The following is a 21079-nucleotide window of genomic DNA, read 5'->3' as shown; positions in this document are numbered from 1 at the left end:
AGTAAGCAATAACAGATATGAGAAACAATGAAACTTGAGATAAGAGAGAGGATGATATTATAATGAAGAAACACTGTTCCACAATTTTGCAGGACAGCTATGTTTGCCAGAAAATACAATAACTAAGGGAAAAAAAGAACAGAAATGTTATAGTAGCAACTTGATCATTAACACTGTCAGTAAACACTTCAGACAGTGCAAAAGACTATAAGAAAAGTTTTAAAACCTTGTTAAATCTTGAGTAAATGCAGCCCCTGTAAGTCTCGTAATCTTGAGTAAATGCAGCCACTGTCTTGGTTCCATTCACCTCATGCAAAGGCTATCCACTTAATCAAACTCAACAAGCTTTAGAATGCTCAGTATTTTGAGATAAATAAAACAGCATTTTACGAAATTTATACATCGAGTAATGTTTTGATAAGAAAGAAAAATAATGTGTGGTGTCTTTTTTTCCCTAAATTCTATCCACACAGTGGACAATCTATCTAGTGGTAGTCTACGTAGACTTCAGCAAAGCCTTTGAGATTGTCTCCCATAGTATTCTCCTAGAGAAGTTGGCAATCCATGACTTAGACAAGAACACTCTTTTCTGGTTAAAGAACTGGCTGGACAGCTGGGCTCAGAGGGGGTTGTTGAATGGAATTAAACCCAACTGTTGACTGGTCACAAGTGGCATTCCCCACCAAGGGTCAGAATCAGCACTTGTGCCGTTCAGTATCTTTACTGATGACCCAGACTAGGAGAATGGGAACTTCCTCAGTAAGTTTGCAGATGACATCAAGTTGGGTTGAAACATCAATCTGCCAGGGGGTAGAAAGGGATCCAGACCGGCAGGATAGCTGGGCTGAGGCCAACAGGATGAAGTTCAACAAAACCAAGTGCTGGGTCCTGCACTTTGGCCACAACAAACCCAGGCAATGCAACAGGTTTGTTTCCACTGTTGGTGATTCTGTGCTTCTAAATGCTTTCCTGGGCCTAGGATAAGAAAACTACCCAGTGCACCTTTTAATGCAAAAAGAATACACAGATCAGCCTTCCAAAACACTGTGTTCACTGTTACCAGCAAGTTGTGTGATTACAGCATACACATGTATCTATTTTTATGTTTAGATCAACAGTCAGAACCCACTACTCTCTTTCATCTTAATTTCCAATGCAGCCTAATCTGCAGGAGATGCTGACTTTGGTATCACTAGCTTGGCAAACACTACTTGTCTTGATATAAAAAGAAAATGAATTATGACTGAATTTGTCCATGAACCTCAAGCAAATGACACTGCATGCTGTCAAAAGGTGACAAAAAGGTGACAAAATATGAAGCCTTACATGAGGATTAAAAACTGCCAAATACTGTTTTAGCCCACAAATTAATTGTACTGAATATGAAACTTCTATGCAAAAAGAACATTAATATTATACAGCAAAGCACACAAGTGCATAAGTTATATGAAGTAAGGTCACCCAAAGCGTGACCCTCTGCATTCTCTGTTTTTCAAGAATTAGATCAAACCAAGCTGTCAAATAATGGGCTATATTAAAGGTTATTAATCAATTCCAAATATAAAAATTTTCATACAATAAGTCAATTTTATATTTTTTTTTATTTCCTTTGGAAAACAAAACATATCTAGTAGTAACTTTAACAGCTCTCTTGATATTAAGCAAAAGTAATAAAAACAAAAAGGCACAAGCTCTGATAATACTTCTGATCATACTTATCAGAAGTCTGAGAGCTCAATATTTACATTGATGTTTCACAGTTAAGGGAAAAAGTTAAGTGAAAATAGGGTTTTGGAAATTTTTAGGAAAGCCCATATTACAAAAAAGTCTTTACTCTGAGAGGAAACTCAGTTCTGCTGCCTCTAACAGGGCTCAAGGGGAATTTTTTAAGTGCTGCAAACTCTAAAACTATGCTGGTGGAAGGGCTGATGATCTTTCATTGGACCTCATTCTATTAATTCGTCCTAGAAAAGCATGAAAGTCAGGGGAATAATCTACCATATGTATATCACTGGTACATGAGGGGTCAAAAGAAGTCAACTAGAAGTAACATCGTAGCACAAAGATGAAAACTGCAACTTATCACAAATGCTATGTGATTACAAACATTACAATACACAAGTTTCTAACAGCATCTGCACCACTTCCCATTCACTGAATTACACCTTTGACTACTGCCGCCAGTTAAAATATTTTGCCATCATCTAGGGAGCACCTGACAGCCAACTAGATATTCAGTTGTGACCTACAGAATAAAAATGAAGGAACGTAGATCTGTAACTGAATTAGATCTCAAGTTTGACTGTGCTCCATCAAGATAAAGAAAATAATAAAAGTTCCACAACACAACTCTTCACAGAAATATATGTATGCTAAGTTGCATCAAGTTCTAAAAGTGCTACCACATCCTTCTTGCAAATAGTACGTTTTTTTGAGTTAGTCACTTATGCTGGCAAAGTTGTAAAGACCAGCATGAAACAAACAACTAGAACTAGAGCATGGACATTCAGAGAGTACTAATGCAATATACACATCACTTGGTAATAGCCTTTCAGTATGCACAGACAATTACATGAATGACCCTATGACAATGCTGTGCTGTTCTTTGTTTCTTCATTATTTGCTTCCTTTTTTAGATTTTTGGATTTTAACTTCAATAACATTATATTGAATTTAAATGGTTAACAAACTATTATTAGGATAAAAATATGCTGATAAGAAAGGGAGAAGTTCCAGCTTGCCAATGTCAGCCACTATGTTTCCTGATTTTATTAAGCTTTACATAAATACCTTCTGAGAAATCTAGAGAGGAAGATATCTTGTACAAGTATTGTTAGATATCTGTAACTTCTCTGTTACCTAACCAGGTGGATTGAATTTATGACACGATGCAACAGAATGTTAAAAGAGCACCTATTCAATTTTCAAGCCACCTGTGAAGACTGTTCTTTCAACTATGTTTCTAAACATCTTTTCTGTAAATGTGCGTCATAAAATATTCATGGACCTGTAGTAAGACTTACAAACTTTATTACAACTTATTACACTTATAACCTACAGTACTCCTGTATAGCACTGTAATAATAACAAATAACTCAAATGTGTGACATACTCAATTTTCAGATAATCCACTGCTAGATCCTTTTTTTCTAAACTTTTCAATATTTTGTAAGTGATCATATCAATATTGCTTCACAGATATAAATAAAATCATATATGTTTACACACACACACACAAGCAGCCAGTCAGCTACAAAATTTTTTTAAATTGGGAAATTACCACATCCTAGAAATTCTATGAGGTTTCTTACATACATCAAAGACTATAAATATAATTATAGGCTACCACTGATTTCAATATATCTACAATATATCACAATGATTCAATCAAGGATGACTTCCACAATGCTCCAAAAACATTGCTAATCCGTCATATTCAACAGCAGTATAGGTGTAGGCTTCAGCAGAAGTATGAGGTGTGGAATCTGGCACAAGAACAACAGGCTCAATTCCAGCATAAGAAGAATTGCAAGACTACGTTGAGTAGTTATATTCAAATCTCATACAAATGTTGGTTTTCCACTGCTGTCAATAGAAAACATAATCTAAGGATGTAAATCCCAAAAGTTACAGACTGCCACAAACAGATTTTCTTTGACTAACATTGTCGTTATTAAAAAAAAAAAAAAAAAGAACAAGCTTGCTATAATGACATTTTAATTAAATCTTACAGAACCTATTTTACCACATAACATTTTCATTTTACTTCACAGAAGCAATATATTTTCCCATTTGTGTAGACTGTTTCTCCCTCACCCACTGTACATTGTGATACCAAACTAATTCTGGATCAGAGCCTGCATACATGCATATGGTTAACTATATTCACATAACTCTTGTCATTGATGTAAGCACACTCAGAATGAAGTTAAGCAAATGCACGAGTGTTCCAAGATCCAAATTCTCTGGTTGAAAAAGCCTTGGAACTAGGACTCTGACTGATACAGCTGAAATTCCATGTAGTGGTCTTTTATGAAAACAACAGATTGCCTTCTTAAAAAGCTTACATTTGCCACCATAGAAACTGGTATAAAAACCCATCACAACAAAATTCCAAAATTGAAGGTTTCTCACTAAGCAACAATGAAAATATAGGATGGTAGAGAGCTCGTGAGACATAAGATGTACGAGGACTGTGATAATCTATTCTTTGCAGCTTACCTTGATAACATAACTCTTTGAAATAAATATAATGAGGGAGACCGTGTACACTTCCTTGCAGTATTTCAAGTATAGTATATAGACACACAGGAAAGAATGTCCTTTACTCTGAAAGATTTTAAAATAATAAAGAGACCTCTCAAAAAATCTTTTTCAGAGAATTGGACTTAGTCTGCAAACAAATGAAGCATGAAGGAAAATCCTTGATTTATTATCTTACTGTTTGAAATAGATCAATGTACAGTGAAAATATGTCTGCAATTATTTGTTATAAAGTTTGAGAAGTTGTTACAAACAGCAGTTTCCAAAATTTTTATGATGTAGAAGGGAAATTAAAGGTTACCTAGGAGAAATATCACTAAGTGATGGCAAAGTATTGAAAAAAATGCAACTACCAATACAGTGAAATTCCCTCCTGTGCTCCTTAACACCAATTACAAAGTCTAATACCTAAAGTCTTAGGTGGAGATAGATTAAAATAATTCAGGTAGAAGAAACTGGACAGAAACAGGCCACAAAGTTAAATCAAATCTAAGCTATAGGAGTATGCTCCTTTAGTACAAGAGGCAGGTACATATCTACCAAACACCATTCCTGACTTATACAAATATTTCAAAATTAATCTTTAAATTAGCCTGTGAAATTGATTTGCTGATGTTTAACAGAGGCACAACTGCTTGCATTTCAGCAACATGTTCCACCCAGATACAGAAAAATGAATATCATTTCATGGTAGGTAAATACAATGCAATACTACACATCAAGGAAGTACAGCATCAAACATGTCACCTTTATCTGTTGCAGGTAATCAGATTCCATTTCTTCTGCTAAGTGTAGGTAGAAAGCTATGTGATTCTTTCTAATCCTGGACTAACTCTAACCTAAGGGACTGCAGTTTGACAGCTAGTATTGTTTTATGTATATGTATTCCTACACACTGGGACTCAGGGAACAGAGCACTCATTATTAAATGTGACAAAGAGCAAATCTTAAAGCATGACTGGTAGTTAATATATTCACCACAATTACCAGAAATATGCTCAGAAAGAACTATCACATAAGAAGCTTTCATTTCTGTTTCTGATCATTCAAAATCAAAATAGTTCAACATAGTAACAGAACAGTATGAAATGGGGCAAATAAAAAGGTTTTCAAAATTCAGTTTGCTGTCAATTAAAAAAACTTGCAATTTTAAACAGTTATATTTTGCCCTAATTGAAAAATATTACAATTATATTTCTATTGCATAAAAAAATCTGATACATTTGATTTAGAGGTACTAGAAAATGCTAGAGAAATTGCTTCCCCTCAGCAAAGAACATCTTACAATTTAAATATGCAAAGTCACAGAGTTACTGGAAAAGTAAAATAGGAATGAAGCTAGGTATCTGCTTTATGTACATCACAATAGTGACTTTTTTTTCCCCACAATGAAGTAAATGAAGCAATCATGAATTTTAAGCATGAGTGTTTTACTGGCATTATTTATTCCTAATGTCTTTGTAGAATACCTTTGAAAAAAAGTTTTCTTAAGCTGTTTTTTTTTGCCAAACTTCTAACAATGTTCTAGTAATAAAATCTAATTATCTCTTTATCTGTTTTGTTGTCACTGTTAATGAAAGAAAAAAAGGAGGTAAAAAGAAAAAAGTTTCAAATATTATACAAGAATGCATCTTGAGGTTTCACAGTAGCATATTAAATCAGAACAGTAAGCAAGATGTTATTTTCCCCCAGGCACGGGGGCTCATTTTGCTGACAGAAACAATCTAAAACAAATTTCTACCCAAGCTCTGTAGTTCCAAGCTCTGTAGTTAAACAAGAAGGGATTTATCTGAAGAAAATACATTCTAGAGAAGGAAAGACAGCAGAGGCTAAGGTACACTAGCATAATAAGTGCATAACAATAATAAGGTAAATTCAAAGAATGTGAAGTTAACACCTGTGGCATATAACTAAGATAAATTGAATACAAAATAAAAATTAAAAATACACAGCTCAGCTGAAATGATAACAAAACGGATGTCATGATGCTTACTAGAATTACACATCACTGTGCAGTCTATTAACAGTTTCCAACTGTTCCAACTGTAAACAATGAGATTACATAAGTAAGTTATACGCTGTTTATTCTCATTGTTGAGAATTTTTGCTCAAATTTCAGTAATATTTTGAAAGTCTGTAACTAAAACCGTTTTTTTTTTTTCTCCTCTGCAATGATTTGTTATTGCAGGACTAGCTTTCAACCGCTGAACTACTAACCGATACTTAACATGTTTTGTAGGGCTTGTAAAGCATGAAGGAGTGAGAAAAAGTACAGTGCTACAGGCATATTAATCTTAAAGGCCTCTGTCATTACACAGTTGAACTGTGCCTAGTAACATGTTGTGCTCTGAAGGACTGACTGGCTCTCCATATTCATATCTTCTTGAAAACCTAGCTTATTTTAACATGACACAAAATTAATCTATAGCCAAAAGGTTCTAATGCTCTTCCTCATGACACAGACATGGCACAAAAAGACTATTTTTCTTTTAATTCTACAAGACATTAGTTCATATACCAAAATCCAGAATAAACCTTACTTCTCTAGAAGTGTGACAGCTTTGTCTACAAGGAATGTGAAATAAGACTTATTACAATAGTGCCTGAAACTGTGAGGCTTTAACCAAATCTAAAACATAAATCAACAATAATAAGGAGAAAAGAGCTTCCATTCAAATAAAAGTAAAAATCTTGATTCCGATATAAAATATTATACATTTTAATATAACTTTTTCCTGATTTATGTAAACCTTTGTGTTCTTCATTTTCCCTAGCCTGCCACTTTTTAGTGATATATGATGCATTTTAGCATTAAGTGTGCCATAAGCAAGAAAAGTCAGGACCCCCAAAGAAATATTAATATCATAATGTAGACCCCACCACGTGTGTCCAGATTTTCAATTATTCTGCCTATTTGGGTTTATTTCATGTAGTTAGCAGACATTCAGATTCTCCTCACATATACTTACCATTTTATATCTGAAAGAAGTCTCAAATTAGAAACAAGAAGGATAAAATTCAATTTACTTTTTATGGGAACAGTGAGGTTACCATACAAGAAAAAAAGTACTGATTTTATCTGCATGGAATGATAAGATTAGAAAAGGTATCGTGCATAGGGAAAAAAAAAAAAAAAAAGAAAAAGAAAAGAAACATCCCTTAAGAGAGATGAGATGTAAATGAAACTGTAATAATTGTAATAACATTCAGTAACAATCCCTTCAACCAGAAGAAGTTCAGTGATTGGCAAAGCATAGAAAGAAATGGGGAAGAACTAAAAAAAGATGACTGCAGTAGTGGCAGGAAGATCATCTTCAACAAAGTTGAAGCATTTAAAAATGTTAAGGAGTAAGAAAAACATATTTTATCTGCAAAATAATGAAGAGAAAAATAGAAAAGTGTATATAGATATGAATAGGTATATATAACAAAAACTAGAAAAAGTACTTTCTCATCTGATTTTCTTAGCTCATGTGTAATTTTGCAACATCCAAATCACAGGAGTTCCTATTCTTGTTTTCCATATTCCATTGAATCAGGAACTATTGAAGGAATCCCTGTTAATTACTGACAATTCTTTCAAGCTCATTGATCAGGATATCTTCTCTACAATGTTTTAAAGTCAATCATTAGATGTAACTTCCATACAGAAAAGATTAAACAAGCAGCATGTTTAATACTTGAGCACTAGGGGCTCAGGTTTTAGCATCATCTGCACCACAACAGAAACAGCATGAAGAGATCCAAGCAAATCAACACTGTTCTTACAGTTCCTAGTACAGATGCATTCTACTCTGTGGCTGGCTGTATGATGCGGGTTACGTATCTACTTGACTGCACCATGCTGTTTGAATATCTTAAGGTTTCAAAATGAAAAAAATGCTACACTGATATATTACCTTCATTCATTCATTCATTCATTCATTCATTCATTCATTCATTCATTCATTCATTCATTCAATAAGAAAGCATTTATATTGAGTTTTTCATATATGATGTTCTGAAATTCAACTAAATATACACATCTTTATTTCAAAGAACACAAATAAGAAGATGTAACTTACCTTCAAACTATGACAATGCAACACAAAAAACCATGCATATAGCTTTAAAGGGAGATGACATTTGGAATTTACTTGCCTTATCCTCCAGGTGCATTTCCAGAAAATGAAGGTAGGCCACAGGTGCAAATGCATCAGCTGAATGCATAACCACTTTTGCAGAATCTCTGAAACGCAAAGTTATCAGAATCATATATATTAATGTACAAGATAACCAGTTGAGAATCTTTTTCTTTTTTTTTTTTTTTAAAACAATGAAGAAAGTTTTTGCCATATAAAATCTTCTGTTGAACATCATGCTATCTTCACTAATTTTCAAAAGGAATAATCTATAATTCCAGATCAGAATAAAGATATTTAGCTAGATATAGCCTATGCAATCATAACTGACATTACATTTTGCATTCCAGAGACTAATAAGTAATGCAATCTTTTCATTTTATCAATGTGAGATTTTTGAAAGTCTATTTTTCATCATTATGCTCCAGGGACTAGTTCTTCAAGTATTAACACCATGCAATATTTCATGCTGAGAAATTGACTGATTTGACCATCTTGCTTCTTATACTGAAGACTACTAGACACAACTTTTTAATGCCAAATGTGTTGGTAGCAATGATAAACTTACTGTGTGCTGATTCAAATTAGTTAATTGTAGCTTTTATTTTTACAGACACAATCTGTCATGTTTTGATTCAAAAGAGGCTTTATCTGTTCTAGCCATCTGCATGGCTTTACTACTTAAGCAAAAGGTAACTCTAGGAAATAAACATCAGAAAGTGAGAATCTCAGATGCCTTACAAGAAAACCTGAAAATTCCTATAAGAAATGCTGAAGACATACAGATAATTTTCTTGAAGTCACAGTGCTGTTAAAACTTCACAGAATTCAATGAGTTTGGCCTGGGGATTCCAAACAAGATTTCTGGTAATGCCACATGCACACTGGAAACAGCTGAAGTTACCCATATTTCACTGATTTAATGAAAGTGTAAAATTAACAGAAATATCTGCTTTTTAAAATGTGGCTTAGGATTTAAAATCCAAACTCCTTAATGCAATCACCATCACTATATTGTACAATGCACCATTAGCATAAAAAAATTCTACTTCACTTTTAATAAGTTTTAATTTCTTGATGATCAAGTCTATAGCTTCATTCTTGAGAGTTACTACCAAGACTTTTAAGATTGAAATATCACATTCTTTTAGGACTTCTTAAAGATAGTCTCTTAAGATTAAAGTAATTCTTTTCAAATGGTCACAGTGCCTACTAATTCAAATAGGAATTTTGTAAGTGGATAGAATCTCACTTTGGAAATTTTTAGTATAGGAGCAGGTTGATCATAAAAACATACTTTGATATAGCAATGATATCTGGTATCTGTGTATCTCCAGTGTCTGAAGATAATATCTTAATAACCACTGCTTGCTGTTGAAGGGAACAACAGCAATGGAGAAGTCCAGTACCATTGAGTGATGCAGTAGTTACTTGAAATTTCAGAAAAGCTTATGTTCAAAGTTAAAAAATAATATTTTAGGGTTGTTTAGTGTACAATTTTGTACAATTTAAATGCCTAGTAACTTATAAAAAATACTTAAAAAATACTAAGAAGTATACTTCTAAAAAATATTACAAAATAAAAGAAGCCATATTCCCACATGTACCAATTCAACAGTGCAGCATGCATGCTAACCAATGATGCTTGTGCTAGCAATTCTACAACTGTGGAACTTTTTAGATTTGTTGCTCAAGAAGTAATATAAACAGTAACATTTCTACTAAGAATGAAATGCATTCCTGAAACAGACAGTTAACACATGCATGGCACCACAGTAGGTATTTGGTTTAAAGTGCTAATATTTCTCAATTGATGGCTCAAAATAGGTAGATTACGTGGTTCTGAAAGTAGTATTACAACATATATAAAATATTCTTCTCCAATTAAATCATTTTCTATCAGCCTCTCAGAACATACATATTTGTTTTAACTGATAAAATGTACTGTATTGTTCAATACTAAACGTAACAAACATGTGGAAACTGTAAGAGTTTTGTTATCAATAAGAAGTCATCAATTCAAAACACAGGAAGCCCTTAACTTGGACATTATGTATGGCTTAGGAGATAGTAAAAGATGTAAGTAAATAATTAAACAACATCAATAGCAGAGAGCTTAATATAAAAAAAAAAACAGTCACTTGAGAGGTTCTGAAAATTGTAAGAGAAGTCCATCTCATACTGAAAGTCATAGTTTTCCTTAGGAACATAACTACATTGTGACAGAAGAAGAGGAATTTTGTTAAGGAATATTTTCAGAAGACTTTAGAAAACAACAAAAATAATAGTTTGAAAAACTGTCCTAATTGTCTGATCCCTCAAATCACCTTGAATACCTGGAAAATTACTTTAAAACAGAATAATATTTTCACAAAACAAATACACATTAGGGCAAGTCTTCTTTGTCATTTTTTTTCTCAAGTTTACATATTTAGTTTTGATTCTAAACCTAATCACAGGGCTAATGACAAAGCAATCTGTAGAATTATACTTCCAAAACATTTTCAACATATCAATTTAACTTAGAAAGAAAACAAATTGAAGCATTCTGCATTCCATACATACTAATGGGCCTTTATCATAACATTAGACAATAGATAGCCCTCACATAGACAAGAACTATATGATTTCTAGAGGTGTCAATCAATTGCACTACAAATTTGAATGTAATGCCAGACAGGAAATGCTTGGTATCTCTTAAATATTGAGCATAAGAAAGATGACAACAGACATTCTGGTAAAACCAGGTAAAACCCATCTGACTCCTGGTTGAGTATTTCTATTGTAAGATCTTTGTTTCTCCACTAAATATTGTTTATTTTCAAATATTTCAGTCAATTTGGCATGCTTGGTTTGCAAGGCATGTCTTTAAATGAAAATCGAATGGTTTTGCAATACTGAATTTAATATTCAAAAGCAAAATTAACCACATAGTCTTACATTAAAACAACTCCCACTTCTCCATAACTGACATATAAAGGTTATTTTCTTCCTGATAGAGCAGATTTCCTTTTTCAAAGATGACAATGTGAAAACACAGTCACAAGTTTCGTGTGACAAAAGCAGTAATCAGTGAAAATGCTACCAAAAAGTAACATTGTAAATTATGGGCATATTAGATAAGGTTTTGATGTGGGAAGATGCAGGGATGCCTTTTGTGAGAACTGAACTGTGCCCAGGTCCAGCTGGCTCCAAAAGGGACGCTATTACTGGCCAAAGCTGAGCCCATTAGCTACTCAAGTAGATCCTCTAAATAACTCATTTAAGAAAGGATAAAAAATGTTGAACAGCAGCTGTGAGAGAGGAGTGAGAAAAGACATGTGAGAAAAACAGCCCTGCAGCCACCAAGATCAGCACAGAAGGAGGTCAGAAAGTGCTCCAGATGCAGAACAGAAGTACCCTGTAAACCCACAGTGAAGCAGGTTGCTCCCCTGCAGCTCCAGAGATGGCAGACAGAGCAAATCTCCATATGCAGACCGTAGAGATGAGTCTGTGCAGGAGCAGTTGGATGTGGCCTGAGAAAGGCCATAGCTTGTGGAGAGCCAAAGCAGGAGCGGGTTCCTGGCTGGAGCTGCAACCTATTAATTTTAATTGAGCAGCTCACTGGTGCAGTTCATTACCCTTTCCCAAATCAAGACTGCTTTGCCCATGATGGTCTCAACTAAGCCATCCTTCCGCCCTTATTTTGTCGCATAAGCTTTTGCACCTTATTTTTTTCCCCTGCAAAGTGAGAGGGTAGCTTGGTGAGCATTTGCCAGCCAGCCAAAGTTAATACACTGTAACTGTTATATAGGAAAGAATAATCTCCAATGTCTTCCACAGAGACTTACACTAGCAAAATGTTTCTAAGGAATTTAGGAACCTTGAAAAAATTTGTACAGGTTTTATTTAACCTCTAGCTTGTAATTCTTACAATGCCATTTAAGCTTAAAAATAATATCAGGATGTATATCACAACCATGGCTATTTAAACATCTGGAAACTACCAGCCTAACAACATGATTACATAGTCTGTTTTGATTCACCCAGTGAATATGAGAAACAAAAATAAAAACTAAGTAAAGTTGTAAAAACAACTCATAAATAACAAATGATTATCAGCAATGTTTAATGAAAAAGAAACTACAAATATTATTGTAAAAGCTCATAATAGATTTTTACATGAATGGCCCTTAAAAGGTATGCTTTTATAACAAAGTAGGAGAGAGCTAAGCAGTCCTAATTAAGCCTGAGAAACAAAATGTCAGTGTACCTATTCAGTTTCGACTATAGAAATGTACATTTAGAACTAGCTTGAGTAACCGTTTAATCTATTTCAGGTGTGCAAAAGGACACCTTTTCTAAGGATCTTTCTAAAGGAATACTGGGGAATTGTATATCTAATTCTAACGGAATAACCAGGTTTAATCGGAAACAAAATATAGTTAATAATGTAAACAATAAACTAAACAAATGTAAGCCAAAAACTTAAATAAGCGTATTTCATTTATCAGTTATAACCTAGCTACCTTCTTCTAAAGTATACATTTTGTTGCAAGTGTTGCAATACAAATACTGAACAGGCCACAGCTAGTAATGGGTATTATTTCTCAAACAAAATGACAATTTCTCAGAATTCTGTCTCTGATACCCACTGGAATTGATAAGACTTTATCACTTCAGTAGAAATCGTATGAGACATTAAATGTAAAAATGAATATCTCCAGACTCAAATTATCTAGTTTTTTAGTTGACTACGTAGGACATATCATGCAGTCAACCAATATTTCACCTCAGCATACTTCCACTATAGCAGTTTCTAAACCTTTCCACATTTTATCTATTGCTCTTCCTGTCCCTGTAATGAAAGTCAAACAGTTGCTGGTTCTCTGCTCTATACAGATACCAGTGGTATGGAAAAATGAAACAAATAGATCTTCACTGTGGAAGCTTTACCATATATGAACAATAATCATGACCTTCCATAAGACGACCATCATCAGTACATGATTACTAATCTGTTTACTTGGCTAAGAAAAGGAACATCAGTCGAAACATCTCACTCAAAGCAAGCAAACTTAGCTATTTAACAGACTAAAAAGAAACTTACAACAAGAGTCAAAGATTATTCATACCCCACTACACAGATTTCAATTTATTTCAAAGAATAAGCTACTCAGTAAATACTAGATGGATTCATCCTATGTTTATTTTTAAAATATCCTCTAATAATGGAAGAAAAATGTTTTCGTTATCATTCTAAGCTGCTAAACTTACACACACTCACTTGCGCACACACACACGGAGTTAATGGAACCCACAGGCTACTGATGTGGCAGTTTATCAAATGTAGCTGTAATGAAAGATAAATATTACAGGCAATTCACACTTCATGAAAGGATAAAAGTGTCAGTGTGCAGGTACCAGTTTTACTGCAGGCCATAATCAGCAAGTAAACGAAAGTGCAAATGTCTAAGAAGTTTATAGCTTTCTATGAAGGCCTCGTCTTGTCAGGTATTGATTTAGGTTTTCAGAGGACTTGGCCAGTGTTAAACAAAGTGAGTATTTGTGAACTTAGAGGATGTGTTTTTCACTCTGCCAACAAAAGCTGCCTCAAGCTAAATGTGAAAATGCTCTCATTGCTTTAATATAAGGAAATGGAAGAAACTATTCCTTACACAACTATTTTCTTCTTAAATAGAGGGCAGTCCAGAGTGAATGTTTCATATTCTCCACCTTCTCCGCAAATGTGGACACCATATTTCTCAGAAACCTAATGCAAAAGAAAAAATTTAAACATACAGGTATTACAGTAGAGCTAGAGCACTAAAAATAGATTTTGCTGATAAATTCAGTTTGTATCTTCTAAAAGGCCACTCATTAAAATAATAAAAAAGACCCTCAAATATCACACAAAAGATTCTTGATTTCTTTGTATCACAATGATCTATGAAATACCAATAAATATAATTTGTGATACATTTTAAGTAGAATTGGTACTGCAGTATTCAGATAAACAAATCAAATCCTGATTATTCTTCCACAAAAGACTAGAAAGTTTGTTCAGGCACACAAATCTGGTTCTATCCCTTTGGCAGAGATAGTTCACTTCTGCGAGAAGCTTGTGCTGTAAATCAATACAAGATGTAGCACTTTACATAGCAGTGTACAGCAAATAAAATTTCTGGCAACAGTTAACAACCGCTTCCATACTCTTGTAAATAACTATCTTGTTCTCAAAAATTCTCATGAATTGAACTTTCCAAGTCAAAAGCAAAAAGGAAAAGCAAAAACTGAATTTGTTGCTTCCATTCCTTATCATACTAAGTATGGTCTCTAAGCTGATATATTTATAAATATTCCTGAAGCTCTGGGAATCACATTAAAACAGATAATTGCATAATTCAGTAAATTTCAAATAAGAGACATGGTTTACATCAATGACTGTAGAACATGAACCAAAGTTCATTTGTCTGCGTAAGAAGAATGCAATTGCTGAACAGTTCATTCCAATTCTACATTTACTGTGTCAGTAGGTAGTAATCAAGCAACTGCATCATGCTATAAGCACAGACACCCCACCTCCATTTTCCCTGCAGGAAAAACTCCGATCCTGGTTATAATACATTTATTTAAATTCAGTTAGTTAAACAAAAGGCCTAAGTCCTCTTCAATTTTTTTATATTATTGAAGAAAAGGATAACAATCTGAGAAAACAATACCTTGATAATACTCTATGTGACCTTGTGGTTTAAGGGTTTTTGTAGTGGAAAATCTAAGTCTCCTTTGTAAGAAATGTTACATCTTTTTTTAATGTATTACTATTGGAGACATTTTTCATTTTCCCTTAAATATTGTCTTAAAAAGAAAATGAACAGAAGAAAACCTTTAATCAAATGCTCTTTATAAACTACACCTCTGACACAAGAAAGAATGTATTCTGTCAACAATAGCAAAAAGATTTCTACAGGACAAATACATCAAGAATAATTAATGTTGATGCAATAAGAATGGACAATCTACAAAACACTTAGTCAAAACCTTTTATTCTTCTTCTTGGAGCTTCCATAAAATAAACAAATAAATGAAGCCCTCTAAACAAAATCATAATATAAAATGAAAAAGAGAAACCTGGAGATCTTTCTAACAGTAACTTTTTCCATTATGAAAAGTTGTCACTTTTAAAATCAGTAGTTCTGTTTGTGAATATTAGTACCTGTAATAATTAGAGGCAATACCAAATACTCAAAAAGTGAAAGACAGTTTATTGTATTTGTGATGGAAAATCCACTTTTTCAGTGTTACTGGCTTTAAGATCATGCTTGTCAGCCATTACACTGGGCACTAAAGATTTTTGCAGTTCCCACTAATGTCAACAGGAATTGAGGACATTTGACAGCTCTTACAGAACAGACATTCAATGTATTTCACAAGTGAGTGGTATTTTAAAGATGTTATCAATGACAACAGAAACTTGTCTTCTGATCATTTAGAAAATTAACATTTTTTCAAGACTAATATATTTTGTTTTGCAAGCTGTAAGTTATATTCATAACTAACAACATAGATTCTAATATGAATTTTGCGATTGCTAAGACGGGTCTCAAATGAGCCAGAAAATTAAAAATTACACAACTAAATATACAAGTCCAATTCAAAATCTATAAGAAATATAATGAAGAAATCAACTTCCAGGCTATTCATCTTAACTCAAATACACAGTCAGACAAAGGGTGTATAGAAGAAGAATCCAAACTTTACCAAAGAATGGCCCCTTCTAACTTTGGGTACAACAGACAAAGAGAAAAGCTGACTTTTGTGACTGAAGTTGAGTGATATAAGATAGAATATATGAATTCCAGTGCTTCCTGTCCAAGTGTAGACTTTTTTCCCAATTCAGAAATTCTACGTAACTATAGAAATGCTCTTTACATTCAGAATTACTCATCAAGTTATAAGGCAAGCACACAAATGACTAAAAAATTATTTCTATTAATAGGGACAGAAGTACAGACAAATATTACCATGATATACATTTAGCATTCTATTAATAAATTCCAAGGAGAGGGCAAACAGCCTCAGAGATTTGGCAGGTTGCCAAAAATACTTCAGTGTAAAAAGCTAGGGCTCTTGGTATGCAAGAAATAGTCATACAAAAAAAAAAAACAATTTAGTAATAATGTAGCGACCATTCCTCAGTAACTAAGTTCTTATAATTTAGAAAAAAATTCAGGAACTTTTCTTGCCATTGTCCTGAACCAATACTCATGATGAAAACATAGATAGCAGATCATTATTGTACTTACAAACTCAACCTCCTGCATGGAATGAGAAAAATATTGCAAATCTAATTTAAAGTTCTTCCCACCTAACACTTCACTTTTTTCCCCCCACTCAATACAATCAGAAGACTGAAAATTTAGGCAGCAATTTATTTCTCCCCGAAGTTAAATAATTCCATGAATGAAATCAGAGCTCTTTTTCTCTTTTAATTAACATTGACACTGATCAGAACAATAAAATTTGTTTCTCCTCCTTCCTGTAAATTGTAAGCACCTCGCTCTCACATTCTGTCTACCAGGATTTCTGATGTTGAACACTTCATTGGGTTGCATAGCAATTTTTCAAATCAGAAACCTCTGCAGTTTATAGTTACTGATTTGTTTTTATCACTCCTTAAATCCAACAAAACATCCAGAAAAGGCAATTTACTTGTACTTTGACTTTCATAGCATGCAACGCAGAGGAAACTGCACAGGGATCAGTTCTGCAGTCTCCCTGACAATGATCCAATAAACAGTTACAAATACTCAGCCCATGAGCTCTATGCTTTTCTTCCCAAAGCCCTCCCTCATTCCACTGGGAGTTGGCAGTGAGCAAAACTACATACTAAAAAGAGAAGGAAAAATAGTAATGACTAATTTTTTTTTCCCTCCCGAAAACAGTTGATGCACCATGCAGTTTCTCACCGTTTGTTGACTGCTGGCCAGCCAGTACGCCTCAGCAGCTGCTGCCCCCTCAACTCCTCACACCTTTATTGTTCATCATGATGCCATATGGTATGACACATTCCTTTGGCCAGTTTGAGTCACATGTCCTAGTTCTGTCCTCTCCCAGCTCCTTCTACTCCCCTTGCTGGCAAGGCAGGTGAGGTTCAGATTGGGTATTAGGAAAAGGTACTTCACCAGAGGGTGCTCAGGCACTGAAAATGGCATCCTAGGCAGTGGGTTAGACACCAAGCTGCCAGAGTTAAAGAAGCATTTGGACAACACTCTCAGAAATAGGGTCTGGATTTTGGGTGGTCCTGTGTAGAGCCAGGAGTTAGACTTGCTGATCCTCATGGGCCCTTCCAACTTGGAAAATTCTGTAGCCCTCTGAGTCTTTGGCTCTTTACAGCACCTGCTCAGCAATTACTAAAAGATCACTGTGTTATCAAACTTGTCTTTCTCCTGAAGTCAAAACAACATGGCCTCATACCAGACACTGAATATAATCAACTTTGTCTCAGTTTAAACCTGGACAAGGTTGTTAATTTGCTTGAGGACAGCAAAAGAGTAAGCTTATTTTGTCACAGACAACATACAAAACCACACTTCCAGGACAATTATTCACAGATTGTACATAGCTCAATACTTGATTCTTCTACTTCAAACTCAAAGATGATGTACAAAATCTGGTCTTCTTATTCTTAGTTATACACCTTTTCTTTAAGTGAATATACTAGCTCCATTTATAAGCATTTACATGCTGTGATGACTACATACCCCCATGGACAGAATTTAGTATATGCTCAAGTATATGCTCTTACTCAATTTTGAAAGGCACTTCTGTATGCATTCTGACTACATAAAATATGATACAAAATGTTCAGATGTTGACAGTTACAGAGAAATTTTATATCACATATGATCTTGTCACATCCATTACTTGCTGTTAATTTTTCTGACTTTCTAAAGCATCGCACTCAAATTACAACTTTGCCTATGAGTATTTTTTCAGTAATACAGTAATACCTCCAAAAGATAAGGCTCCATTTGATCCAATGTTTTTCCAAGATGCTTGTCTGGATCTAAACCTGAAAAAAAGAAAAAAAAAAGTTAAAACATGTTTTATGAAGTAACAATATGACTTTCTTTTTCTTTTTTTTAATGTAGCTTGTCTACCGCAGAATTTGTCCCACTGTACCTAAAAAAAAGTTCTATCCTAAAGAAAACCTACTTTGTCATAATTCTTTCATCCCCATCAGGCAAAATGTTTTCGTTTCATTCATCACGCTCATGATGAACAAGGCCAATTATTTTTGTACTGCGTGCCAACTAGATAAGCTGTTGTTTTCCTTCCCTTTCAATAGCCAGCAAAGTAAACACATGAATTCACAGCAATAGATAATCTACACAGAAGTTACCTTCTCACCTCAGAAGTTCAGTTGGAAACTAGAAAGTTTCCTTTCTACACATATGTTAAATTAAAATACAAGTTATCGTAGTTTCTACAAGAGATATGTTAAATTATTGGAAAAGACAAACTTTTCCTTAAAAAACAAAGCAAAACAAAATTTCTCATACATGTCTAACAAAAAAAGGCAAGAATTAGAAATGATGGAGATATAGGGTTCAGATTTACAGCATATCTGAAATGCTTTGCCTTCTGACTCATCACAAAATATTCTATAAGATGTCTATGTATTGATTTACTTTTCCTAGACAAAAAAAAAAGTAATTATTAGCATTTATTAGCATTTAATAGTACCAATACCTTGCCTCTCTAAATTTCTTTCTTCACTTTTTGCCTTTATGAGTTTTGCCAGCTTAGGGCTGCTACATGGTCACTTCTCAAGAATAAAACAAATAATTGGCAGTAATCAGCACTGGGATAAAAAAAACACCCAGGAACCCTATTTCAAGAGCTGACACACTCATCAATGAGTAACCAAATTAATATTCTAGTTAGATTTGAGAGTAAGTGGTCAAAAGGTCTTAACATTCAAAGAAAGAAAAACAGAACGATGACTTCTAAAAGCGAAGGTACACTGAAAGGTTTTCAGTGATCACATTTCCTAGTACTCATCACAAACTCGTCTATTTCTTCCTAGGGTACTACTTTATATAATAATGGTATAATCAAAGAGCTGCCAGCAGAATGTCTCAATTTAGAAGTAATTTCTAAAGCATGTTCCTTGCAAAGCACTTTAGCTCACTGATAATATAAGTTTTTATATAAATGTATGGTTTACTATTAAATAAAGTCTTTGCTGAGTTCAAATAGCTGATATGCCTTTTAATTTTTATAATGATGCTCTTGATATATTTAAATTTCAGTGAAACTAAATTAACAAGATAGAATGAATGAGATTTCAAAACATAAAATTTTTTAAATATTTTATTAAAGTGCATTAAAAATTTCCTTACTATTTGAGGAGACACTTTACAAACTGTTTAATAATTAAAAGGATGGAGGACAGTTTTTCCACCTCTGTTCTTATCTTGGGAGTCATCTACTGCTCTTTATTAACAGAACGAAAATGTTCATTGCTACATAAAAGATAATGTTTCTTTATGCTTGTGAAAATCAATTGAAGATTGATCAAATCAAATGAAGATAACTTCATTTGAATATACTTACTTTGCTCTGAAAAGCTTTTTTTTTTTTTTTTTAAATACATTTCAAAATCCCATCATTGTCCATACTGTACAATCAGGCCAATAGAGCATATTTCTAGCAGGTTATATTTGTTAATCTGCCATATAAAAGATAATGGAGCAAAATGGCAAATAAAGAAAATGTTCATTAAAAACTACCTTTATTCTCAAAACGTACACTATTTCTATGTGTACATACATGTCAGATGAGGCTATAAGCACTGATTAACCCCAAATTGGGTATTGTTTTGTCCCTAAGATTTGGGATGAATATTATTAAATGATTTACAAGATCAACAGCATACAGTCTCCAGTTTGAAAAATATCTTATATCTTCTTTTAATAGGTATGAGTTTGGTTGTCCACTGTTTTTAAAGTCCTTACAATCATTTAGCTGGAGAACCTTTTCTCCAGAGCAAATTTACTCCTCAACTTAAATGATCATGAAGCACATGCAGATATCATGATTAATTAATTGTAGAACATATGCACTTATGGTATACACTGTGGTGAAAGCTGATGTGGCCTACAGTAAACAATTGCAATGACTCTGTTGATGTCTTCCAATGAATACTAGCTTAACATCATGTCCTTGAATTTAATGGAACAGGTGTGAGTAGCATATTATAATACTCTGCACAATACCAGATTAACATTCTCCATTAATATCACTACTTTTCCAAGATAGTTTTATTAAAGAGAGGGACTAACTATTTGATTAAATTTTAACTAAATTCTCACTACAAACAAGTCAGAAAGGAAAGTTGCTAAATCCAGACATACTAATATATTATTTCTCTCCTAATCTCTCTTTGATTTTCAGAAGAATACTCCTCTACTGTTTGCTCCCATTTAATAAATCATAACAAGTAAAAAGAAACTATTATACAAATATCATAGAAAATGCAAATTAATTGCCTGTGTACAGTTTGTAAACTCTACAATAATTATTATCCCTACTTACATGAAAATCTATAGAAGTGCAATGTAACTTTTTCTCTTTCTTAATAGTATTCTACTTTTTGGGTAGCTTGTCCTTCTTTTGAAAAGTATATTTTCCTTTAGTTTTTACTAAGT

At 33.6% G+C, this 21079-nt stretch overlaps 1 protein-coding gene across 9 annotated transcripts in view; it reads right to left on the bottom strand.

Moving 5' to 3' along the window:
• Nucleotides 1-21079, bottom strand: part of DPH6 (diphthamine biosynthesis 6) — a 178132-nt gene that overhangs the window by 106852 nt on the left and 50201 nt on the right. For all 9 annotated transcript variants that reach the window (XM_052693900.1, XM_052693908.1, XM_052693901.1 and 6 more), the window contains exons 6-8: nucleotides 18377-18438; nucleotides 14042-14136; nucleotides 8404-8491 (exon numbers count right to left, since the gene is read on the bottom strand). In XM_052693900.1, coding sequence (XP_052549860.1) covers nucleotides 8404-8491; nucleotides 14042-14136; nucleotides 18377-18438 — 245 coding nt within the window. The remainder of the gene's footprint in view (nucleotides 1-8403; nucleotides 8492-14041; nucleotides 14137-18376; nucleotides 18439-21079) is intronic.

The sequence above is a fragment of the Tympanuchus pallidicinctus genome, unplaced genomic scaffold (genome assembly GCF_026119805.1).
Source record: "Tympanuchus pallidicinctus isolate F22 unplaced genomic scaffold, pur_lepc_1.0 scaffold3, whole genome shotgun sequence".
NCBI lineage: Eukaryota > Metazoa > Chordata > Aves > Galliformes > Phasianidae > Tympanuchus > Tympanuchus pallidicinctus.
This window is presented reverse-complemented; position numbering and strand designations above follow the sequence as displayed.